The following is a 26,739-nucleotide window of genomic DNA, read 5'->3' as shown; positions in this document are numbered from 1 at the left end:
AAAATGGTCATTACGGCTGATCCAATTCAGTTCAAGAAGTCATTCAAAGTCATTGATTGTTATCAGTCAACTTTAAAAGGATAGTAAGTCTATACAAGCGTTTATAGGTCTTGTTATAATGCATATTAGAATTATCATAGTGACTTATTCACTATGATATTTCTAATATGCATTATAACATTGTATCTTAGATGGACGTTTTGAAATAGTATACACATCAAAGTTTGCAAATCGGATCTATCCCGTACAAGCACTCAATGGTGATTAAAGGTAGTGCATACCGTAATCACATTGTGTTTTTTATTAGTAATTAACTGAATATTTTAAGTGACTAACAAAACTCGAAGAGTCGAAGACAGTCAGTTTAACGTCCGGCAGGATTGTGTAACTGAGCCTGTAGAAACTCTCTTCTGCTGTTGATGCTAGTAGAAAAATTGCCCTATCAGGTTTATAGTCAAGAGTATTATTTATTGAAGAAACAATAATTACCTTGGCTTCAAGAATATCAGCTGATGGGTATACATTATAAAACAACTGTTCCCGCGTCCCGCTCCCCGGCAACACAACAGAAACACATTGCAGATGACAGCGGGTGTGTGGGGAGTGAGGTATGTTGTGTTCTTATTTTAATGTTTATCGACATTTATTCAATGCTACAGTTATAAATTAAGTAAATATGAGTAAGTGTAAGTAATAAGTGTTAAAGTAGTGCGTTAAGGTAGTAAGTGAAATTTATGGGTGATTTGCTGAACCAAGGGGTTTAAGTGGACGGATTGGTCAGTATTTGACGTTTTACAAATTGGTATTTCAGTGTTTTTGTAATTATTCTTTCATGTTGTTATATATTCACATCTCATTAGGCACAAAGTACTAAAGTCTGCTTCGCTGTAAGTCTTGCTTTATCAGTGCTTTAAATATCTTATTCATAATTAATGTCAATCGACTTACAAGCTGTAGTTGTTCAACGTTCAAAGGCAATAATTATTAGTGAGTGGCATGTGTTGCTATCACTTTTCATAACTTTAGAAATGTATACAGTGAGAGAATGGGTTAAAGTCTTTATCACTGCCTTTATTGTCTAGTGTTAGTGCAAGAGGAAACCCAAGTGCTGTACTGTAGGTACTTGGAGAAAATCTGTAAGGTTACACGGATAACATTTTTCTCACATCCAACCTGGGGATTTGAACATGCAACCACAGGGGTGAGAGGCAACCACACTACCACTACCACCAACACCTCACTGTGATAATATGCTATTGTTAATGGACATGAAGGAATATAATGGGAGGTCTTGAGACAACCGTTAAGAGTGTTGATATGAACTGAAGCTTTCCCTTTAAATAATATAATAGTGTATTAGCCAGAGACTTAAGAAGCTGAGCAAGTAAATTGGACCAATATTGTCAGGATTTGGCCTTTTGAGATCGAGCAAAGAAATGCCAGACAAAATGTTAAGAAGGTAACACAAGGAACTGATAAAAGAAACAAGATAGGCAGAGCTGACCATAAGAGTTGGCCGAGACTGCTGGTGCTGACACTACAGCACTATACTGGCTTGGAGATAAAGGGCCTCCACAACACCTGATATGGTAGATTAAACCTTTGGTTGTGATGGAGGGAACACACACATAAAACAGTATACAATACACAGTTACAGTAAACACATCTAAAATACATTACACTCCCATTCACCCAGCATGGTTGAGGCTGAGGGTTTACTAGAAATACAGTTTACTGTACTGTACTGCAGTGTCCAAATGGTCCACCCAACAACTTAACCTATCAGCACATTAGGGTTAAGGTTTCATTATCATTTTCCATTGGCACTAAACTTTTCTCAGACTTGGGTCCTAAGGGCTCAGAAGTTCTCATGAATCCTGTCTTTTTTTTTTACCCACTCTATTGGAAAATGAAGATTACTTCCTGAACTCAAGTGATGTGGCATCAAGATTCAGATACATTGATTGGGGTTTATTAAGGTTGGAACCTATCTGGGACAAAAGCATGTTATACAAACTGGAATTCATTTTTATTTTTGAGTTTACATGATTTATACTGGAGAACATTTTTGTGACCATGAATCTTAACCCTTCTTTCACTATAGAAACACAACTGATTTACGATCTCTGTTGTTTACAATCCTTGAGATCTGTTGAAGCATAACCCCATGAATTTAACCCAGTGTCACCATACCAAGGCTTCACACCATTTAGCCTTCAAATGTTAAAACTCAAGTCTAACCCATAGAAGTAACAGCTACCGGTATTTTATCAGGAAAATCATGTTATACTGTAGTGCTGTGCCCATGGACTGGGTGTGAGATATAGCAGCTGGTGTATAATTTTTGTCATTACTGTACAGTACACTTGTACTATACAGTATGTAAACAAAACTACCTGTTCTTTCTTACATATTTTTAACAGAAGACAAAGTGTAAGTTGGGAGAATTTGATAATTAAATTATGTTGTGGAACCAGTCCTCTTTTATTTTTATTTATTTTTTACAGGGATTAGCCCACCCGAGTACAGGTCACTGACCCACATCGTCGCCTGGGGGCGAAAATGTAATAATTATAATAATTCAGATAAGTAAAATTTATAATAAAAAATACAGAAATAAAAATAATAATGATAATAATAATAACTGCAATAATAATAAAAATAATAATAATAATAATAATAATAATAATAATAAAAATAATAATAATAATAATAATAATAATAATAATAATAATAATAATAATAATAATAATAATAATAAAGAAATACAAAAATGAAAAAAGATCAAGAGTGAGAAACGATATACAGTATGTATGTTGTGTTGTCAATGGTAAGAGAAACAATTGAGACCCTGCAATTGTGTGTAAATGAGGCAGAAAGCCAGATCAGCAACCTGGGACTTGGTCACAATTTTTGTGATGCCATATGGCAGCAGGGTCTACCATTAGACAACACATTATGCTTCCTATATCTTCCCAGACGGTAGTACCTCCCCGTTTGGTAGCTGCCTACTACACCTTTGTACAGTACAGTACTGTACTTGTACATGGAAAATGTGTATTTTTTTTATTGTTTAGGTATGTATGCAGGTACTGTACTGTGTGTACATGCGCTCATGAATGCATGTGTACGTGCATAAAAAAAGATCTTAGTGTTATCAGAAGTTCTTATCTTTCAAGTCAGAAGGTTCATGATGAACATCTGCTCTTAATCAGAAGATTTTTGTTAGTTGAGAACTTGGCCTTGGAGTGTGTAGCTGCATCTGTAACTCTGACGTTCCCATTGATGACCAATTCTTTTTATTGTTATTTTTACAGAAAGGACAAACTATTGATATCTTGTGTGGTGACTCAGGAACAATTTGTTCTTCACAGGGGCAGGTCTTCCAGCAATAACAATGGATGTTGAAACCAACAGCGACAGTGGAGCTGCTTATCATGACACCAGTGTACCACCACCCCAGGGTGTCTCACAATTACCCAGAAACCAGAAATTCAATGATGTTCCTCAAAGCATTCCAAAGATTGATGATAATTCACTAACCAATCAGAATATTAGTAATGTTCCCCCAAGTAGTCAAACATCAGATGATGTTTCAGTAATGAGTCAGAAAGCTGAAGATATTTCTGTAAGTGGTCAGAAGGTTCAGGATATTTCAGTAAGCAGTCAGAAAGTTGAGGATGTGTCTCTAAACAACACCAAAACCAATGATGTCTCATTGAATGGAGAAATAACTGAGAAGATACAGGCAGAGGATAATAACAAGAGTAAGACAGAACAAAATGGATTACAATTAGATGATAAATCTGTTGTGCAGGAAGAAGTAATTATACAAAAAGAAAAGGAGGCAAATGAAGAATCAAGTGAAGCAAATTTGAGAATGAAGGAAGATGAGGAGCTAAGAAAGTATAATAGAAAAATACCAGAAGAACGATCTGCTGTGAAAAAGGACAAAATTGATGAGCATTTTGATAGGTATGTAGAAAATATACAGTTCAGTACAGTAGTTGAGTTTTTCCATAGGATTTCTGTAATGTATTCAAATACAGTACTTATTATGTGCACTTAAGATAACTTTGGCTTTCATGATCAGAGGTATAACAAATTGTCATTATGATATTATTTTTCAGTAAATCTAACAAAGTGCCATAATGATGTCTGGCTGCTTGTGTTTTAGAATAGTCTGCAATGTATAGTATACAGTATACTAGAACCCTTAGGAATTAAATAAACTTAGCCCTTAGGTGTATGTACTGTACTACAAATTGCTTGAGATGTAGTCCCTAGTTCATAATTCATGACTATTTAACAGGTTACCATGGGTGTTTGGAGCAATAGGTCGAGTCCTTAACTTGGGTGTCAGCTATGGACCACAATTTGCACCCATTAACATACCACTGAGACGAAGATTTCAGACGTTTGCCGTTCTGTTCTGGATGTCAACCTTCCTCTTCTTGGGTGCTAGTTCGACCCTTTTCCTGCTTTACCTCTTCTTCTATACTAAATATTGGTGAGTGTTTAATTTTCTTTATTTTGAAATGTTTAACACTGCACAAAGACATTACTAAATGACCAGAGGTATAAACATGGAGATTTTGGTGTACTGGGAGAAAAGTAAAGTCAAGTCTCAGTCTATGAATTAGATGCCATCCTAATGCCTGAAGCTTTGGCAACTACAGACTTCAACTTCAAATGTTTACTACCGGTAATCCTCTCAAATATTGCATCTTCATGATAGTACAGTACAAAGATCACCGGAGGAACTTTTAAACTGCACTGGTGGGAAATTCATCATTGTCATGGAATTGGCTACTGTACTATGCTTCCTACATTAAGGAGAAATCTATTTAAAGAAGGTTGGTAGTTTGAGGTTTTTAATTGAGGAACTAAGTGAATTTTGAAATGTGTGAAAATTATGAAATACCTGTGCTGTATTAAGAGTGTTATTAAGGTACTGTAAGTTGAAAGAATGATAATCAATTTTGAAAGAAGTTACTGTACTGTGCTGTGCTCAGAGTGAATTTTATTGGATAAAAATATCACAAGAATGTACAACAGTTATATACAGTAGGTAAAAGAGTGGTAGGACAGGCAGGTACTCAACCTAACCTATCCTGGTAAGGTATATATTGTAGGAGTATATGAGATTAGATTAGAAAGGCATACAGTGCAGTGCTGTACAGTACAGTACAGTTCAGTACAGTACAGTACAGTACAGTACAGTACAGTACAGTTCAGTACAGTTCAGTATGGGGTATTTAAATGTGGCATTCTGGAGGTTATCTTATCATGGCCACTTCTCTTCACCCTGGAGGTAATAATGCATTGGATAATTGGTGGCCATGCCATGGGAAGGCCAGTGGCCTATGTTGGATCCCTCCATTGTTCTTGATAATTTTGTCAAGGGCTATTTGAAGACCAGTACTGCTCTTGATTCCACAGCTTGGGCTGGTAGACCATTCCATAGGTCTACCAGCCTCTGTGTGAAAAGTTTTTTATATTCATTCTGTTTGATAACTTGGCAAGCTCGTAGTTGTGTCCTCTCGTGTTGGTGGTGCATGACATCACAAAGAAATGTTCCAGGTTCACGTTTTCCATCTCTTTCATGATTTTGAATACTATATTTCAATGAGATCTGTCCTGTTGTGCCTCGACTGAAGGGTTGTTAATTCAAGGTCATCAGTCTGTTTGGTTAATCAAGATGACGTAATTCCAGAATCATCTTAGTCGCTCTGTGTTGCACCTTTTCTAGGTGAGTTAGGTCTTTCTGTCATTTTGCCTGTACAGTTTACAGTAAGCCAGACTGGGACATATTTGAGATGTGTACAGTTGAAGGAGCATTTTCCTATCTTTGTCTCAAAGGTAGGCTCGATTTGCTTTTCTCACTGCTGCGTCGTCTTCAGTCAATGATATGTAATCACAATGCTAAGATCTTTCTCCTAATCGACAGTATCCAGGAAAGTGTTATTAATAGAAGAGTTGTGCTCTGGGTTGTTGTATCTTATATGTAAGGTCTTGCATTTCGTAATGCTAAAGAGTATATGCCAGTCTCGAGACCTTTTGAACAGCTCATGAGGTCTTCCTGCACTGTTGCGACATTGTCCCGACTTGCCACCCTCCCAAATATGTTCACGTTGTACGCAAACTTGACAATGTGGCTTGATATATTTTCATCTGTATCGTTTATGTAGATCACAAACAAGGTGGATCTAAGGATATAGAGCTCTGTGGTATTCCACTGGGAAATTTTTTCCATTCAGAATGTACATTCGCAACAAAAAGTATCGGTGCATACTGTAGTGTGAACAATTTGAGACCAGTGACGCTCGGTATTGGGAAAGGCGAGTTGTTCCAGCCGTATGTTGGCAGCCCTGTAATCCTGCTGAGCTGCTACTGTGGCCTGGTCAAGTGAAACAAACCGTTATAAATAAGGTCGAGAAGTGATAAATAAACAGTATGAAATATGAGGAGCTCCCTGTTAACAAAATTATTTCTGATAGTACCTGTGAATATTGCCACATTAATTTATGTTACCAAATAAACCACTCAACCTGGTTGTCCTGAGGGGTGGTGCAGCGTGAACGGCCGCTCCGAGACCTGTCGTCTGTAGCACCAGTTTCGAGGTATCGCCGAATCCATCGTGCAGCGGTGTTCCTGTGGACACCAACCCGCCGGCTAATATCTGGACGCCGAACCCTTCGTTATGAAGGGCAATAATAGCTCCTCGTGTTCCCTCTGAGGTTTCCGTGTCGTCTGGCATGTGTAGATCCCTACTGCTTCATATTGCCTCTGTTTTATACCCACGTTCACCGAGACTGAACCCTCGCTCATCATCCAGTCGACACAAAGCAACAATCCGAAAAGAGGAAACAAACACACTGATTGTCAGCCATATGGCAACACCTAGTGGAGGGGGGGGGGTGGTATGAGGATACACTTACCAACCTTCCCGACATATCACAGTGTATACATATTGTTTCGGAAGTCGTCGATCTCACCCTGCACCGATACTTTTGGTGCGAGTGTACTCCATTTATTACCACTCTTTGTTGCCTGTCTTCGAGCCAGTTGTTAATCCACGTCAAAATCTTGCCTGTGATGCTGTGTGCCTAGATCAAAGACTATTCGTGCATGTGGGACCTTGTCAAACACATTGGAGAAGTCCATATACAACACGTCATCGAGGAATTCCTCTCCCTCGTCTTGTGTGGGAAGATTCACCCAGCCTATTGTCTCGTGATTGAAGTTTCCCACGATGAGGGCTTGTGCTCTGGATGTTGTGTGGATGACTCTACAGTATGGTATATCTTACACAGATTTAGATTTTTATGCATTATAGTACAGTAATGGTTTTATATTAATTATTGGGTACCTTTATAAGTTATGCCTGGTAACAGAATAATTAAAAAAAAATTCTGGAGAAGCATTATTTATTAAATGATGTACTACTGTACTGTATTACATATTTTGCAGGTGGGTCTCCCTCTGCTACTTGACGTGGTTCCTGGGAGATCGCACCGTCTGTAACAGAGGTGGTAGGAGGTAAGTGTTGCTCATTTATGTAAGTTTATCAAAAGTTCAATTCACAGCTTTTGTCTTCTTAATGGTAAAACTAAGAAGTGAAAAGTATTACCCCCAAAATTTACTGTTGCAGACAAAATGAGATTAAAAAGTACTGTAATGTGGAACTTATACCCACAAAACTTGGATGAAATTGAAAAGTATTCCAATATCCATAATATTGTAAATGAAGTTAATGTTTTAATACACTACAGAATATTATAATAAACTATACTTTATTGCTGTTATGTTACACATGTGTTACATACTAGATCATTACATATTTTACCTGAACAAGTATTAATATTAATTTTAAATTGAGGTGTACTGTATCTCTTGAGTACAATATGGTTTACATTATTCTTCAGATGGTGTTTGGTTGTTCTCATGCTAGGCTTCCCATTGTCAAACTTCAAAACACACATCATATAAAATTCATGAATATATAAAATTTTGAGGCAAGTTGGGAAAAATCCAAAATCCTAGGATAATTTGGCATTTTATGATTATTTGATTGACCAGAGCACTGACAATATAGAAATAGCTAGGGTTCAGTGCATCTTGTTTTGACCGTTCTTTCTTCTGTATCAGTAGTTTAGGTTGATCAGTATATCTAGTTTGTGGACACCCTTACTTCTGTACTGTAGTGTACCAGTGTTTTAGGTTTGCTCAATCATTATGATCATCCATTTTACTGTGCCGACATTTCAGGTTTGAATGGTTGAGACGCTGGGGTCTGTGGAAACATTACCGAGACTTCTTCCCAATTCACCTTATAAAGACTGCTGACCTCGATCCTTCCAAGAATTACATTATGGGCTACCACCCCCATGGTGTCCTATCTGCTGGAGCATTTTGTCATTTTGCCACAGAAGGAACAGACTTCAGTAAGGTGGGAAATTACTTTCTCAGATTTGAATGATAATAAAAAAATGGGTCGCCATGATCTTTCAATTAATGTTATGGAAAAAATTATTTTATTTTCTTCCAACCACTGGATGCACTTTCAAATATGTTCAAATTCATATTATACTTCAAAAGGACTTTTTCCTATACTTCAAAAGGACTTTTTCCATGTTCATGCTTCTGAAATAGAATGCAGTGCCATTTTTTTTCAGATAGCAAAGTGGTACTGTACCCTGCTTTTTTGTGACAGTCTTTGTTATGTTTAGTACAAAAAAAGTAGATAAAGTATTTACTTCTTTATTTTCTCTGAAAACTGGAGGAGTGTATAATTGGTCCTTTTGTTCTGTCAGAATGCCTGTGTGTACTGTACTGCCTGTACACTATTTACATACTTCCATCCACCAGTATGTACAGTATTTAAATCCATCCATCATATTTATTGTTCACACAACTTTGAAACTTCTCAAGATAACTTTATTAAACAATTTACAAATACAGTGCTGTAATAAGAAAGATGTGTAGTGAACAACTCCCTGGTGTGATGAAGGTCAGGATCAGCAATCAGAGCCTAACAACCGGTAAATAGAGTGTAAAGCACCTACCCGGTAAGCATCTTAACTTGCACTCCCTCGAGAGATGTAGTCAGGGCTGAACAAAGGGGACATTACAAATGTACTTAAATTATCCAACCAGGAGCGAACTCGTAACAATGGTTTTAAATTAGAACAATTTAGATTTAGGCGTGAAATATGTAAACATTGGTTTGGAAGTAGAGTAGTGGACGAGTGGAACAAGTTACCAAACATCATCATTAACTCGAATACGCTGGATAGCTTCAAACACAGGTTGGATGGATATATGAGCAATAGGGGTTGGGTGTAAATGGGACTGCCCAGTATGGACGAATAGGACCGCTGCAGTTTCCTCCATTCTTGTGTTCTGGTGTACTTTAGATGCCTGTGCCAAAGGTCTAGGTCAAACTTTGTCTGACTCTAGAGCATACTGATAACTCTTACATAATTCTAGGTACCAGAATAAAACTTCTGGGCAAGACAATGGGAAAAAGCACCCAAATTCAAAGTTAAATTTATTGCTGAAGGTCAAAGGTCAAAAGTTTATCCCAAACATAACTTTTGTATTCATAGATGTATTTTGATGACATTTCAAATGAATACTGTACAGTACTTATTATCATTAGAAAACTGTAGAACACAAAATTCATGTCTGTCAAAGTTCGAGGTCACAGTTGTTGGTCCAGGTAAGTGCTATTTTATCATCTTTTTCATTTTCAGAGAATGTTGGTGATTGTAAAGCCCAGTTACTTTGAGCTTTTTATTTTCTTTCTACGGGTGAAAGTTATTCAATTCTTTGGTATATTGTTTGAGAAAATATGATACTGTAGTTGTAAAAAAGGATCATTTAATTGCTGTTTTGTCTGTCCTGCATTTTGTGCCCGTCTTAATAATTTTATTCCAATAAAAGTTTTCTAATGATTATTTAAAAAAGGTTAATGTCAACAAGATGATGTGTCACAAACATCCCCCAGATGACTGATCTTGAAGAATATGGTCAAACTATGGGATTCAAGGTCGAAAATTGGCATTTTTGTGTCTGGTCTAACACTGTTTGGGGAGCATTCATCACATATACATATATTCTTGTACAGTATTAGAATTTTGGCAAGTTATAAATATTAGTGTACTGGTGCTTCCCTGTATTGAGAGACGAGAAAATTTTGTTTAAAATATTGGCTTTTGGGTTTGGGATGGAACATCCTTCACTGCTTTCTGTATTTATTAACTGTGCATGTTGTTAACAGATGATAAAATCTTGGGAGGTATTAAACAATGCTTGGTTGAAAATTATCCTTTCTGCGTTTGAATCTGTCTCAAGGTGAAGGTCATCATCCTCTGCTTCATCTGAGTGAAGCTTGACATGGCTACTAATATACTTTTCTTATTTATTGCACTGCTACCTCAGAGGTTCCCAGGATTCACACCTTATCTGCTAACACTGGAGGCACAATACATTCTTCCTTTCTACAGAGAATACTTCATGTCCACTGGTTAGTACACTCGAGTAATATTAGGAATGCACTCTTTTGAAACTCGCTTCATTAATTCATGTTGTGTGCATCTATCACAACAGACTTTCCCGGGCTGCATTCCTCACCTGCTTACTTTGGAAGGCCATTTCCTCCTCCCCTTCTACCGAGAGTTCTTCATGGCCTCTGGTTAGTACTTTTGAGTTTGGAAGACCAATATACAGTATCTTTGATTGGATCTTCCTGTGATAGGCATTATTTGCTGTATTGCTTAAGGATTTGTAGTACAGTACAGTATATAACAGTATTTGCTCCACCTGTTTATGAGACAGTTTGTAGCCCATAGTAGAGTACTGTAGTACAGTATTTGTGTTTGTATAACTTGTTTATAGAGCAGCATATGATGTGCATGATTGATAAATGAGAAAAATTTATATTCATCAATTTGGCATGCATGACTTAGGCTTTTTACATCTTCAGGTATGAAATATTCTGTTTTCTCACAACTTATTTAGATTGAGCTTCCTGTTTATATGATTATTTAATACAGATGTTTTGTAATATTAATATGTCATCATTTTGAAGATTTTAAATTGTACACATAACTTAAATATAAGTGTTTAGTTTGTTGTTAAGGTCTTATAGTAAATGATTTATGGGTGTAGTATTTACAAATTTTAATAGAAATTTGGCAATTAAAATATGATTAGTGTGAAGATGCACTATTTGATATATTGTGAATAAATCCTGTTTCACAAGGCCTTGCATGGATTACATTTTAACCACATTTGTTCTCAGGTGACAACTTTCAGAATTTGTAACTGGACAGCAGCTTGTATCACCAGCATGGGTTCCTCTTTGCTTTATGGTGTCAGTCACTCCCCAGATCACATACTGTCACATATTTAGGAAACATAACTGATTGGCTAATGAGGCTGTTATTAGAGACACAATATGGATGACATTTGTTGTATGGTTAGAAATACATAGCAAAGCAGTAATTGAGAGTAATGAATGAGAGGCAAAGAGATGGTAAGGAAATTTCATATTAGAATGGTAGACTGTGATGTATACTAACGAAAATATTAACTGAAGATCATGTGTTGTACATCCTCCATATGAAGACATAGTGTTCATAGTATTGGTGAAAAAGTAATACAGTATAGTCTGGATTTAAGCAGTTTTTGTTTACACGTTTGGTCATTTACGCGGTGCCTTGCCAGAATGAAATGTTTTAATTACGCGGTAAATTTCATCATTTACGCGGTGAGCAGCTGGAGAGGTGCAGACGCGCCGCGCCATTTTTTACTCGCGTGGTCCATTCTTCACCATACGCGGGTAGCGGCGCAGTGAGGGGGTGCGCATTAGGTCGCTCTTACGTTATTGCTGACGTCATATGACGTATCAGACTGTGATTGGGCCACGCATCCTTACCACCCACGCATTCCCTCCGCCGCTAGCCGTGATTGGTCTAATGTAACATGACGTGCCCTGCCACCAGAAGGTAGAAGTGCTGACCTAGCCGGGCTAGTCTCATTGTTCTCAGTCCGTGTATTCAGTTCTTTCTTGTGCCCGCTATTCCCCTCATAATGGCTTCCGCTGGACCCCCACCACCCGAGAAAAACCTTGAATTACCTGGACCAAGCCATGATTATGTGAAGGAAATCATCGAGTTAGGGGAGAAAATTAAGCTCATCCTTGACAACGACCCAGACAAGCATCAGTATGAAGAGTCTAATAACCATCTGACGAAAGTTATGGAGCCGTATATCCAGATCTATCTCGACAACATCAATGCTAGTCGTCACCGTAGTATTAAGGACTTCTTCGCCCGCAACCCACCACAACCACAGCCAGCCCAAGTCAGTGATAGTGACAGTGAGGATATGGACTTTGAGAGGTTTGTCTGGGAGGCCCTGCAAACCTCTGCGAGTAGTGAAAGTGATTCACCGGAGGGCAACTAATCTGCCCTCTGCCTCGGAACCAGCTGCCATCCATGTGTGCCGACCCATCTTTTCTACTAACGTGTTAAAAAACCTAATATTTTTTATATTTCTCTTAAATATTAATTGTGTGTGCATACCATCATAAAATTAAGATGTTATTTTTACTACAAGGTACGTATTGTGTCGGAAAAAGTGGAGTTTGGGGGTGGGCCCAGTCTCTATTTCAGTTAATCCCACATGTTCTGTTATTTCGTTTACGTGTTTCTCGTTTTCCGCGGACCTCCACGGGTTCAATTGACCGCGTAAATGCAGACTATACTGTAGTTGTTTTATCAGTAGAAATTATCAAGAGTTGTAATGTATTGATGATGTAGTTGTTAGTTGACATTAGTGTAATACTGTATTCCTCCTCCCTCTTTGTTGTGGCTTTTACTGCATCACGTGGATGTGAAGGTAATGGACCTCAGGTATTCATTGATAATTAATCAGCACTTCCTTTCCAAGATGTAGAAGGTTATGTAGAAAGCAGAAAATACAGACAGGCTCAGAGATGCACAGTGATGATACTTTTTTTTTATACAATCATGATATTATTTGTCTTTAGTTATTGCTGTACCCAGTAATTGTGCACACACACACATACATGTATTTTGGTTAGTGAGGTAAGGTTTACAAAGTCCTTCAAGTGAAACTACTGTATATGAAAAAAGGTAATCGTACCTACTTTGGAATCTTATATAAACCTTGTTGGCAGTACACTCTACAGTATCTGTAATGTTTTACCTTATACCCTTAACATTATTTTGTATTTCCTAATTTTAACTGGATCGAGTGCTTGATCAAACTTCCTGTCATAAACGTACAGTATTTTCCCATCCATATATCAGGTGCAGTGAGTGCTACAAGGGAGAGTATGGACTACCTGTTAGGCCGAGAAGGTTCTGGCCGTGCCCTCTGCTTGGTAGTAGGTGGGGCTAAGGAATCACTTGATTGTCACCCCGGCTCGGTTGTGTTACACCTCAACAAACGTAAAGGTTTCTGCAAGATGGCTCTCAGACATGGGTGAGCCCCTGACTTTTCTCATTTTTTCATGTCTACCAAGACATGATTCTTTCTTTGCATAACTTCCTGTTTTACCACTAATCCTCAGCCTGTTTTTCTGTGCAGTAATCTGCTGATATATAAAGTAGATGAATAGTCATGATTACCTTGCCAACTGTTTCCACCCTGTGGGTTGGTATTAGGAATGTCATAATTGTAAAACTTTGGTTCAGCGTGCTTGATAGTATCAGTCACTAAAGCAGTGCCCATCCCCTGGTGTTTGTTACATTTTCTTGGATGGTGCTCTAGGTTTGTTGTTGTGAATAGGATTGATGGGACATCGTGTTCTGGTTTTACCCAACAACTGCCATCAAGTAATCGTGGTTAACTCACACAATTGTGGAAAATGGCCGTAGAACATTGATGATGATGATGATAATAATAATAAAAGTATATTGTGTAACCTGTTGCATAATAGTTGTACAAGTTATTTTTCCTTTAGTTAGATAATATTCTGTTGCATAGTATGGTATAGACGGGTCAAAATATGAAAAAAAAAGGGATACAGTAAGTCCTCGCTTAACGTCTTCCCTCTTATCGTTGTTTCGGTACTACGTCGCTGAACTTTAGAGACCAAAAATTCGTTTAACGTCCCGGTGATCCGATACTACGTTGTTTTGCGTCATCACGCACTACTTTCCACGGCGCATCACACGCTCTTGTCTGGCTGCGCTACGCTCTCTCGGCTCGGCGTGCTGCCCTCACTCACAGCGACGCCAAGCCAGTTTGTTACGACTTTACATCATTCGTGTGTGTTTAAGTGTTTTTGCTCTAAAACTGTACTCTAACCATTCGAAATGGCTTCCAAGTGCCCATCAAGTGCTACTGATGCTATTGTAGTGAAGAGGCAATGTAAGACCATTACCCTTGCTACGAAAATGGATGTATTAACCCGAATTGAAAACGGGGAACGTGCTGTGGACATAGCCGCTGTGCTTGGTCTAACCCCCACAACGGTGCGTACTATCCGGACCAACGCTGACGAGATTATTAAGGTTAGTGCTGGAAGTGGTTCTTCTCTGAGTGCTACTAAGACGACTCGCACTAGAAGCACTGTGATAGAGAAGGTGGAAAAGATGCTGGCAATGTGGATGGAGGACCAGAATCAACGCAATGCCCCTGTGAGCCTTATGTTTATCCAGCATAAGGCCAGATCCTTGTTTGACGACTTAAAGGCAGAAGAGGGTGAAGGATCGAAGGAAGAGACATTTACGGCCAGCCGAGGCTGGTTTCAACAATTTAAGCGCCTTCATAACTTCCACAACATAAAGATGACTGGTGAAGCTGCCAGTTCAAATACGGTTGCTGCCGAGACATTCCCACCAGAATTCAAATGGATTATCCAGCAAGGAGGCTACTCACTGAAGCAATTCTTCAATGTGGATGAGACTGGTCTCTCTTGGAAGAGGATGCCTGAGAGGACCTATATCTCCAAGGAGGAGAAAAGAGACTGCTTGATGCTGTTGCTTGGCGCGAACGCTGCCGGTGACTTCAAGGTGAAGATTATGCTGATATCTCACGCTGCCAACCCACGGGCCCTGAATGGTTATTCTAAGTATCACCTTCCTGTTATTTACAAGGCAGCAAAAAGGCATGGATAACTGACGCCATATTTAGCCAGTGATTAAACGTGTAAGCCGTCCCTGCACTGAAGGAATACTGTGCCAAGGAGAACCTTAACTTAAAAATTCTTCTGATCCTTGACAATACTCCAGCTCATCCTCCCAATCTCGACAACTTGCATGACAGTGTAAAAGTTGTACAGTATTCCTGCCTCCCAACACGACAGCACTGATGCAGCCTGTGGACCAAGGCGTCATCGCCACATTCAATGTGTATTATTTACGCTGTGCCATGCCCCAGCTGCTCAAGGCTACAGACGGAGAAAATAAACCAACAATCCATGAATATTGGCGCGGCTTTAACATTCTTCATGCAATTGACAACATTGGCAAGGCATGGGAAGAGGTTTCAGAAAGTTGCCTGAATGGTGTGTGGAGTAAACTGTGGGCCGAGTGCATCAACAGTTTTATGGGATTCACGGACTTAGTCCCAGCTGTGAATAGGGATATCCTCAGCTTGGCTAGACAGGCAGGCATTGATGAGCTGGAATCAGAGGAATTGAGGACGTCCTGGCATCCCATACAGAAGAGCTCACCAATGAAGATCTGCAACAATTAACAGAACACAGTCCCGTTGAAGACGACGAAGAAGAACCTCAACGAACGCTAACTTCCAAGAGGTTGACAGAATCGTTGAACATGTTCCAGTAAGCAATGCAAATGCTTCTAGATGATGACCCAAACGGAAAACGTAGCTCAAAGGTTCAATGCAGCATTGAGGACAGTCTTGGTTGTTACACCGAGATCTATAAGGAGAAGAAGATGAGTAGCACCAAACAGTCAACACTGGATTAATTTTTTTGTCACGGGACGGCAGAAGGAGCTTCTTCACAACAGCCAGCAGCCAAGGAGGAGCAAACAACAACAGAGGAGGAGCAAACAGCAGCAGAGGAGGAGCAAGTAGCAGCAGAGAAACCCCAGTCAGAGCAGGAGGAGGAGGAGGCGGCAGCTGTAGAGTCTCAGTGACTCACCACCCTCCTCTCCAGCCCTCCTCCGCTGCCACCCTCCTCCTCCGCTCCCGCCATCCTCCTCCTTCGCTCCACTATCCACCACACACTCGCTCTACCACCTCCGCCCATCGGTGAGTACCAATACAAACTTAGTACTGTAGTTCTATTTACTATTTTCTATAGAAATGGCAATGATTTTCTGTATATGTAGCTTTTTATATTGGGTAAAGGGAGGCTCGGGAAGGTAACTCCCGTATTTTATCCATTTCTTATGGGGAAAATTGATCTACTTAACGTTGTTTCGCATAATGTCGCGTTTTCAGGAACATAACCCCGACGCTAAGCGAGGACGCCCTGTACCCCAAAAAATTGATAAGAGATCGTTTTATGGTGTGTTTATGGTGTCTTTTTTATGGTTTGTTGCATAACATATAAAAAGTTGGCCAAAATTGGAGCACCAGAAAGTGTAAATAAATGACGTCAAAAAAAGATGGCTGCAAATATAACAAATGGGTAATTTCAACTAATATGGGCTTCATTTCAGAGGTTTTAACCATGATAAATATGAAATTTTCTCCATATTTTAAATAGGATGGTACCCAAATAATTCCAATATCTTGGATTGAACATCAGAAGTTATATCTTGATGACATCATAGGTGACGTTGTTTATGCTAAATTGCTATGGCCATACAACAGTCGTATTTGATAGTTCCGAGGGAGGACCAAGCATCAAGGACAACACCTATCAGCGATGAAGTCAAAATAAGGTTTTTAACACAGTCAAAACATCTGATGCAACAAAGTTTGTTAGGCGAAAGGAGGACTTTCTCTCAAATGATACCAACAAGCAGGCCATGATCGGTCTAATCTCTGAATGGTTACTGCAAAAAGGCTGCCATGTCATACATGCTGAGGGAGATGTAGACGTAGACAGATAAGGATAACAAAGATCTTTTCTACCGCTCAGATAAATCCAAACCTCATGTGTACAATTTAAAAGTTCTAAAGTGACTATTAGGTGATGATGTCTGTGCTGATCTGCTGTTTGTGCATGCATTCACAGGTTGTGACACAACCTCAAGAATCTTTTGGATTGGAAAAAAGGCTGGGTTCCAAAAAATCATCAAGGGTGATTCTGCCTTTCGTAGTTGCTCGAAAGGTTTCTGTTCACCTAAGGAAGACAAGGTGACTGTTGGAAACACTGGCTGCAAGGCAATGGTTTCCTTGTTCATTGGAAACCAAAGTGACTCTCTGGCATCCATTAGGTGTAGTGCGCTCTGTAAGAAAGTTGCACGGGCAAAGACTTTTGTCACGTCTGAAAGACTTCTGCCAACTGTATTGGCGACAAAAGGTCACTCATTAAGGGGTTACTATCAGGTTATGTTGTCGATGGGCACTGATGGAGACATGGACCCTACTGAATGGGGTTGGAAAGATAAAGAGAATCAACTGATTCCAATCATGATGGAGAAGAGACCTGCACCAGACATTCTTCCGAAAATGATCCACTGCAACTGTTTCACTCTGACACACTAAGATGTAGCTTCAAAAAACATGGACTTGAGTGCACAACTGCTTGTGGGCCTTACCAAGAAGGCATTTGTGAAAACATGGCACATCAGCCAACATCACATGAAGAAAATTAGGTAAGACTGCGTGTGAAATTTGTTCTGGAGGGTTGATTAGTACATTTAACAACCCTCTGGATTTCACCTTATTGGGTAGCTGGTCATAGAAGGGGTTAATGTTGCATTTGCTTTACTAGCAATTGTTAAAGTAAACTTTCAGACTTTCATGCCTTGCATGTTAATTGGCTTCAATGATTATGTGAAGCAAAAATAAAAATTTGGTACAAACTAGTCAGGGTTTTCTTGAAAACCATTTAAAAGTTCCTTTGGGGACATCCTGTACAGTACTGTACACTGGAAAAAATCCATTAAACTTATATGCACTTCTGCAAATTTATGGATCTCTTCTTCAGTTACAGTGAAAAGTTACCCAAAGTTTGATGAAGGGCATCTTGTGACGTTATGGCGTCACAAGATGTGACGCCATATGTGTGTGTGTGTCTAGACACACACACACATATATATACAATATAGGTAAAAGAAATTACTGTCTCTAGAATGAATGGCTCCCTGTCTCGACCGCAAAAATGCCAACAATTTTAAAACTACCCTTAGACATTCTTGGGTACATCCAGGGTGTCATACGCAAATAATCGAGGTCCACGAATTAAAAATCCACAAATTGTCAGGGCATGCTGTATTGCCTTTTTAATATAATGAAGGAAATTAATTCTTTCACCTTCTAAAGGCAGTGTGTAATTAGATTATGAATGTGTAGTGGTAGTCTTCCCTGAGGTCCCAGATTGTGCAAAAACTATTATAGAATATAATACAGTACAGTACATATAACGGAATGGAAATGTTTAGGTAATTGCCATCTTTGGGAGACAGTCATTTCTGCACTTTGCATTTCTTCAGTATACAAATATACGAACATAGTACAGAGAGAAGTTCTTAATAACAATGAAGGAACAAAAGTTTTTGGTAAAGAAATATACGACGTGGCTGTTAGTCAGCACTCTTACATGCCTCTGGTTGGCTCACCTGGCAGTCGATAAAATAAAAGTGTATTGCACAAAGATAATGCCCCCCCGTGTAATTGATGTAATGCGCATGATTGTGATGCAATTGCAAGCAGGGCTGACTTAAAGGTAAGGCAAACAGGGCAGTTGACCAGTGCCCCCATTACTGTATATTAAAATTGAAAATGGATAATAAAAATCAGTGTAGTAAAACTTAGAAATAAAAATACAATTGATCCGTTTTTTTAAACAAATACTGTATGGTAAAACTTTGTCAAACATAGAAGGATTGAACGATGATCTTTTGTTAATGTTCCCCAATTGGCAACATTGCTACAGGAGCTCCCAGATTGTAATGGACAAGCAGGCAGTGTAGGCTGTCTCTCAGTTGCTCCAGACTCCTGTATATATTTTTACTGAGGGGTGGATGTGAATGTAATATTACGGGACTTATTAGTGCAATGAAATACAGAAGTTGGAATCAGTGAAGACAGTTTATTTTTATCATCATTGGTCATTCTCATTAATGATGTTTATGAAAAATTTGAATTGAACCACCATGGGACACAGTGTTTCACTAATCTTTCTTGTATGAGTTAAGAATCTGATAGTGTGTGTTATTATACCCTGTACATGTGTTTGCATATGAGAAAGCCTGAAAAGTTTTATTCTGATTGAGTAATGTTGATTGTCTTACATATATATTTCATTATGTTTTATCCAAATATGCAGTTTCAGTATTCAGATGCATACTAAAATAGATGGATAGTAGCATATTAAAAGTATAAAAGTACCAAAAATATCCCTAATCTGATCCCTAGTCCTGGGCATCTTTTATCTTAAGTTTGTCCCTGGTTGCAAGATTTACCCAATCTTTATACAAAAATATTGATTTTATTCTGTTTCAGGGCTTCACTTGTACCAATGTTTTCTTTTGGTGAAAATGAGATTTACGACCAAATTGCAAATCCCGAGGGTTCATTCGTACGTCGCTTTCAAAATGCTCTCCAAAAACTCATTGGCTTGGCTCCATGTATGTTTATTGGCCGAGGCGTGTTTCAGTACAGTTTGGGTATTGTTCCCTTCCGCAAGCCCATCTATACTGTTGGTGAGTAATACTGTCTGTGTAGATCTTTTGGAATATGTATTGTGTGATGAGAAGTGCAATGAATAAATTATTTAAACACACTTAGCTTCTTACCCAAAGCAGTTAATGTATCTCCCGTACATTGCCATACTCATAATTTCTGCCTTCTGATTAGTGTCCATATGCACCTTATTCCTTCAGTTTTATTTTTCACCGGTATGTTAAGTTACCAATTACTATAGGCTATTGTTTCTGCTTTGACACCAGGTTTTTATCATGAAGATTGTACTGTAGATGTTTTCTTTCTAACACAAGGGAAATCCACAGTTTCTGCTTATATTCTATACCTCTCAAGTAACAAATTTTTTGAGGAACCTATGAATCATTGAATAAGGTTATATGTTCTTAAGAATTTATTTATTTAGGTTAATCTGACACCTTTTGTTTCAGTTGGCACTCCAATTGATGTCCCCTTGGTGAAGAACCCCACTAAGGAGGAAATTGTGGGTTTACATGAGACTTATGTCAATGCTGTGATTGATCTCTATAACAAGTACAAACACAAGTATTCTGAGTTCCCAGAATGTGACATTAAGATTGTTTGAAGAAGACAAAACTAATTCCAGCTTTTAAGTTTGAAAGAGCTTATGAATGAACATTTTAAAGTATAATTAAATACTGCATTTGTTTGAGTATGTCTTGCGTGCAAGAAATTTGAGGCTGCATTACAGCCAGGTATTTTATGAATTTGGGGGCATTATTAATTCTAAGTATATTTGCTTTATCTAACCATCATCTTTGGGACCATAATTTATCTTGCTTTCCAAATCTAAAAATCTAAAAATTTGTAGAGAATTTTAGAACAATGTCTTGTGGCTGCGATCATGCAGCATTGCCTTAATATTTTAATTAGATTAAATACATGTGGAATCCTGTGGTAAATTCAAAATGCCTTAAGAAAATTGCAATGTTTATAGAAATGTAAGTTGTGGAATTTAAAATTTACGGACGGTAATTGCTTATTTGTGGGGGGAAAAAGTGACAGTTATAAGCAGAAAAATGTAAGTGGATAATGGTTGGTTAGGAAATTACCAAGAGTTTTTGTCGCATCTGAGGAACTTGGTGCAATATATGAAATAGATTATTATATATTTTTTGTTAATATTGAAGATCAATGCAAGAATATGTAGGTGATATTGTATTTATTACCCGTACTGTAATATTGTATCTTCATTATAGATTTATATGAATAAGGTATCATGAATTATGTGGAAGTTATTGATATAAGTTAGGAATTACATTAAACTTCTAGAAGAATAATGGAGGAAATGTTTTCGTGCACAGCTCTGTGATGATCCCAACAATAGAAGGCCTCGTCATCTTGAATTTTTTAAAGTATAATTCCCAGTACAGTACAGGACAGTATATATCCTTGTAAGTAACCAGTGTATATTTGTACACATGTCATACAGTACTCTGACCATAGAGCAAAAATTTTATTACTATGTATATTTTATTTTATTTGTTAACTCTATTTAGTTTTTAGAGGTTGGATGGCATGTTATATACGGTATGTTTTTACACTAATTTTTAATGTATTTTTTTAACTTAGATTGTTAGTAATAATTTTAATGTTGTTTTGATGATAATTTTGGTTGTGATTAAGCAGTACAATATTTTATTGATGACAAAAAGTTTGCATCTTTATTTAATGCTGTCATAAAGTGGGTTATCCTTATTCTTTTCTGTGAATGACATTTTCCTTTTAATGAGTTTTTTGATAATATACTTGCTGTTACCTGGTACTTACTGAGATGTCCTGTATGCTGATCTAAGGTTTAAGGAAACACAGTTGAATTTAAGCTTATTTCCACTTTCTCTGTGTAATTCTGGAGTAACGTATATAACTCGTATGTAGAATTATAGGGACTGTAGAGGAAATTATGTATTTGATTACACTATAACCTTCCTTTTATACCTGTCACTAGATTCATTATTACCATGACAGAGTTGTGTAGTGGATGTTGGGAAATAATTCACTCACTATTTTAATATGCATTTAGAGGTGGAAAATTGTATCATCTTATAGTTGGGAAAATGAGATTAATTATATAACTAGCTTTAGGTAGTTAAGCTGAAGTAACTTACTGTATATCTGTTCCATCTAGGATAAGATATGACTGTTTTTATTTTAAAGCAATTTGTCTTCCCTTTAAAGGACATTTTAGGGGTTTATTAATGGTACAAAACTGTTTTAGAGCTTGTGTGTGAACAGGGGATGGTGATCGTACATTTATGAGACCAAAGTCACTAAAGTTAGGTTAGCTGTGAAACTTTAACCTTTGAGACTGTGGTTAACAAAAGAATAAAAATTATGAATTATTTACTTACATTTGTTCAACTTTGGTGGAGTGTGAGTGAGTGGTGTGGGGCTGAGCTACGGTGCTAGGAGTGGTGGGGGCAGATTACCACTAACAGTATCGAATATGCCACTTCCATGATGACACAGGCAACTGATTGGCCATATAAATGTGTGGGTAGTGTTAGGAGGCTTACTAGGAAGGGACACAAGTCAAGTGTTTTGAATGATGCACAATTTAAAAAAAAATACAAATTGTTTCTCATGATGCATTTTGCAGTTGTACCGGTGGTCTCATAAGAAACATGTTGCCGTTAAAAGGATGGCAAAATAAAATGCTAATATACAGAATACCAATAGTGATTTTTGGTCCCATAGATGCACTGATATCTCCTGAACACACACACAAGCTCAAGAACAATATCATGCCACTTTGAACTCCTGAAATGACCTCTTAAGAAAATTACTGTAGGTCATCCAACTTTTTTGTCAGTAGCCGATTCTTATAGTAACTGTGTTCTTTGGTGGTGCTGAAATAATGATATTTTGGGTTGCTCTCTATGCTATTCTACTGTACCCAGCCATTACTCTTCTTTCTTGAGGTGTTTGTTCCCCCATTACTTTAACCCTCTGAAAAAATGTCAAAGAGAAATAAAGATATACTGTATCTATATAATTAGTTTTTACTGAATAGGCAAGAATTTGTTGTAATTTTTGTTGATGTACAGTATTTTATTTTTTTCTGTACTTGCTAAATATCATAATTAGTGATGAATTTGTTTACAAGAAGAATTGCTGTTGCCTGTCATTCAAGCCCAGTAACATGCTTTTATTTGATCATTGAATTTAATATTTGTAGAGAAATCTGTCAACCTTAAATATTCCATAGTTTATAAGGAAAAGGATTTATATTAAAGCCTATTTTAAAGGTAGATATAGTACAGTATATAGACATATGATATTGTTGATAAATGAATTCCAGCTGCATACCAGTAATATAGTTTATGGTTAAGAATCATTGAAACGTTATACTGTATATGAATGCCACATCTCATTCCAAAGATATCCCTTCACCTATTTTCACTGTTACCTGGAGTATAGCCTTTTGAGAAAGATGGTTTAAAAGGAAGTTGATATAACACCTTTAGCTCATGGTTTAATTACTAAAGAAAAGTTATTAAACTGTGAGAATGGTGGTTAAGCAAGATGATGGTTTAATTGCATGATGAAATGATAGATTAATCATCATACTCAGTTGGTTAAGGTCTGAATATCTTGCTGTCCCAAAATATGAAAGAAATTGGATTATAAAGTCACCCAAGTGAAACTAATACAGGTATCCCACGGTCTAAGATCTCCCTATCTACGATATTCTGCTTTAACGATGGTGATGTATTAAAATCTGGTCTCTTGATTCTGGGAACTGTGCATCATAACATAAAGGATTTGCAAGAGTAACAGAATATGAGAGGCAATTCTTGAAGTTTATGGGTTGTGTTGGTTTAGTTCTATGGATTGAGTGACAGAATCATATTTTATTTGAACTTTTATTCCATAGGTTTTTGTTGAGTTTATGTAAAGATATACCCGGTATATATGTTGAAGAAATAAATGTGCCCATTTATCTTTATGGAAATGTAATTGAATTATGCTGTATGTGCATTTGTGTATAATTGTTAATTTAAAGAAGAAATTATAACTATAGATCATGGATGATAATTTTTTTTTGCACATAGAACAACGTGAACACCAGAGCCTTGACAAAATAGACTTGCCTAGGTTTTAAGTTCATATTTAGTGTGAAAATTAGAATGAAAAATTTGTTGTTTTTGGGTGTTATTTACTTTAAACATTTGTCTGTATTTAAGAATTAAGGATTTTTTCTTTCTACCACAAGTGTTCATTTTTAGCTGCATTAGTTGATTTAATATCATTCTAACTGACAGAGATAACCTTCCAACCAACATGAGCCAACAATGTACAATATGTGGCCAACTCTTGGTTATTCTTCTCTTATGACAGTTTAAAAGGTTATTTGAGGGTTCAGAGATAGCAAGATATACTGGTTTTGAAATTATGTGTGTATAAAAGATATTAATATGGAGTTTATAGGTCAGAAGATAACTGCTTCTTCCCATTTGTAAACTTTTGTGGTGTTGATCCTGGTACAAAATTCCTTTGGAATGGGGAAACAAAAATGCCCAAACCAGATGAATTTTTGTTACAGTACAATGTTTAGGGGTGACCCTAAAGGTTCACATTTGGTATGACAGTAGTCAATTTTTTTCCCCAAATCATATTACTGTACTGTATTAATGCCTTCTGTTCACGCATGTCAGTAATAACAGTATCATGCTATCTTTAGATCCTTGAGATGAGCCTTTGTGTGCAGGACCCCTTCTGAGCTGAATAAAATCATCTGGTTTTAGCCAAATAAATTTTTAAAAGTAGTGTGCCTGTAGTGAAGGGGTAAATCTGCTCTGTAGATAAAATACTTATGGCTCCTTGAATAAAAAAATACACCATTGTTTAGAAAAACTCACTGAATTTTGAATGAAAAAGGACAGGGCTTTTACTACTTAAATCCTGTCTTTAATTTTTAGTGAATATTATATTTAATAGTTACCAATTTCTTCACTTCTCATTGCCTTATGTTACTATGGTAAATATGATACTTGTACACAGATTACAGGTACAATACTGTAATTTGCTTGTATCTCCATGACACTGCATTTATTATCAGGTTAAGGAGGAGGCTGGGTTTTAATTGTGTGGTGTGAGGTTGTTGTTGTTGTTAAGTACATGTTGTGTAAGTGAGATACTGTATTACCATGAGTGAGTGGTTTACTGTGACCCCCCTGCCCCCTTCTTTTGTTGTACTCAGGATTTATCATTGTTCAGTTATGTACTAAGCTTGTGGTGTACAGTTATTGCTGTGTTCACTTGTGTACTCGATCTGTAGAGTAACATTATTGTTGTTTTTGTTCTGGTATTCACCTAGAATATGTGGTGCTCATTTGTGATAAGTTGATGTAAGTTCATGTTGAAAGATTGCCACCTGTAGGAACAATTGTGAGTATCAGAAAAGCAAATCCCAGAGGTGACCTGGTTTCAGAATAACAAGTAATAATTATGAAATATACATCAGTAACCACTATGGCTGCTGTTGAGTTGTATTCTCATACTTATTGCATTTTTGGGGGGTTATGAAAAGTTCTGTATTTTAAGTTCATAGATGTGAATAGTTTAAATATTTTCCTTAGATAAAACCAAAAATATACCTATTAAACTAGACATGTATTTTTGATGGACAGCAAAGAAAGTTTTCTGTAGACTTATCAGAGTCTTATGACAACTGAATACTTCCAGTACACATGTCAAGTGTTTTGATTAAGTTTACATTTACTGATATAGAGGATTTAAGGTGTTTTAAGAGGTGAGCTGTTCAGATTCCTTGTAGTACAGTAGTTTCATTTTAAAATATAAATAATTAATACAACTTGTCTTCTTCAGGCCATTATGCCACAGCAAATCAAAACAGATTATGGAGGAGACTTAAATGTATGAAAAGGTACCATATACAGTATATTATACAGTACAGTATATGTAATATCCCTTGAAGTTCTTTAGTGTTTTTAAATGCAGGATTATGATCATGATAAGGGATTTAGTTGTCTCCCTATCTCACAAAGTTAGGACTCTTGGATAATAGCACAAAATACGTGTATACTGTATAGGAGTGCATGTGATACTGAATATTGATTTTTGGTGCTAGCTCAGCTTGTCAACATGAATTATGTAGGAGACTCGTAAGGGTGAACAGAAAAGTGGGGTTGATGAATAACTGTGTACTAATACAGACAGATGTATTCTCTTGTGGATGCATTCCTGTAATGGAAATTTTTTCTGCAATAAAGTAAAATAGTTTGTGTACTTTGTTTGCCTGATTCAGTTACCTTTTATTCTTTTGTATTGCAATTTCTCAAATAAAAAGACTAACAGATATGCTGTAAAATTTTGTAATGAAATTTCCCACGTTCACAGACTAATGCGAACATAATTAAATACTGTATAGTACATTACTGCACCTTTATATATACAAGAACTTGTAATTCATGTTGTACAATACTGTATCTTCACATTCACAGTACTGTAGAATGTTTGGAGAATTTTTTTTTTGTGTGTGTGGGGGGGGGGGTGAATTTGGCCGTCACGCATCAAGCTTGTACTGTATTGTAGATATAAGGAAGACAAAACACTAGTCATGTAACACTAAATCCTTTAATCTTTCCATACTTTCATGTGTTTCCAACCTTTGTATAAACTTTTACAGTATTGACTTCATACTGTTGCTGTGCTAAAGGCAGTCTTAAGTTCTAACTCGCAGGTGTCATGGCAAGTCTCGGCACCATCACGTGGCCATTCTACGCGTGAAAAACACTCGGGCGTTATATGGCTTTCTGCGAAACAACAAATCTATTATTGTTTATATTTGGTAATTTTACTGTTTTACTATGAGTCAGTTTTGTATTAACTTCGTTGGGGATAGTTTTACCACATCACGCCAAGATA

The 26,739-nt window shown here is 37.3% G+C and overlaps 1 protein-coding gene across 3 annotated transcripts; it reads left to right on the top strand.

Annotated features, from left to right (window-relative positions):
- The first annotated feature begins 513 nt into the window (after positions 1 to 513).
- On the top strand, positions 514 to 26,096 carry LOC121855586 (2-acylglycerol O-acyltransferase 1-like). 3 transcript variants are annotated; one of them, XM_042350623.1, is made up of 9 exons: positions 514 to 608; positions 3,375 to 3,975; positions 4,313 to 4,510; positions 7,474 to 7,542; positions 8,272 to 8,452; positions 10,615 to 10,699; positions 13,344 to 13,518; positions 19,630 to 19,829; positions 20,259 to 26,096. In XM_042350623.1, exons 2-9 carry the CDS (start codon positions 3,398 to 3,400, stop codon positions 20,411 to 20,413), a joined length of 1,641 nt encoding a protein of 546 aa, XP_042206557.1. In that variant the 5' UTR covers positions 514 to 608; positions 3,375 to 3,397; the 3' UTR covers positions 20,414 to 26,096. The 3 variants fall into 3 exon arrangements, with proteins under 3 accessions (XP_042206557.1, XP_042206556.1, XP_042206558.1); XM_042350622.1 differs by lacking the exon at positions 514 to 608 and having other exon boundaries at positions 3,227 to 3,975; XM_042350624.1 differs by lacking the exons at positions 514 to 608; positions 10,615 to 10,699 and adding an exon at positions 10,447 to 10,531 and having other exon boundaries at positions 3,227 to 3,975.
- The last annotated feature ends 643 nt before the right edge of the window (positions 26,097 to 26,739 follow it).

This window comes from Homarus americanus, unplaced genomic scaffold, assembly GCF_018991925.1.
Source record: "Homarus americanus isolate GMGI-L3 unplaced genomic scaffold, GMGI_Hamer_2.0 scaffold48406, whole genome shotgun sequence".
NCBI lineage: Eukaryota > Metazoa > Arthropoda > Malacostraca > Decapoda > Nephropidae > Homarus > Homarus americanus.
The sequence above is the reverse complement of the archived record's forward strand: the minus strand, read 5'-3'. Positions and strand labels throughout refer to the sequence as shown.

Bases quoted from the DNA above. Each gene is read 5' to 3' on its own strand.
- LOC121855586 (XM_042350623.1), top strand. From the start codon at position 3,398: ATGGATGTTGAAACCAACAGCGACAGTGGAGCTGCTTATCATGACACC. The intron at 7,543-8,271 runs GTAAGTGTTGCT...CCGACATTTCAG, and splicing joins TGTAACAGAGGTGGTAGGAG to GTTTGAATGGTTGAGACGCT. The intron at 19,830-20,258 runs GTGAGTAATACT...CTTTTGTTTCAG, and splicing joins CAAGCCCATCTATACTGTTG to TTGGCACTCCAATTGATGTC.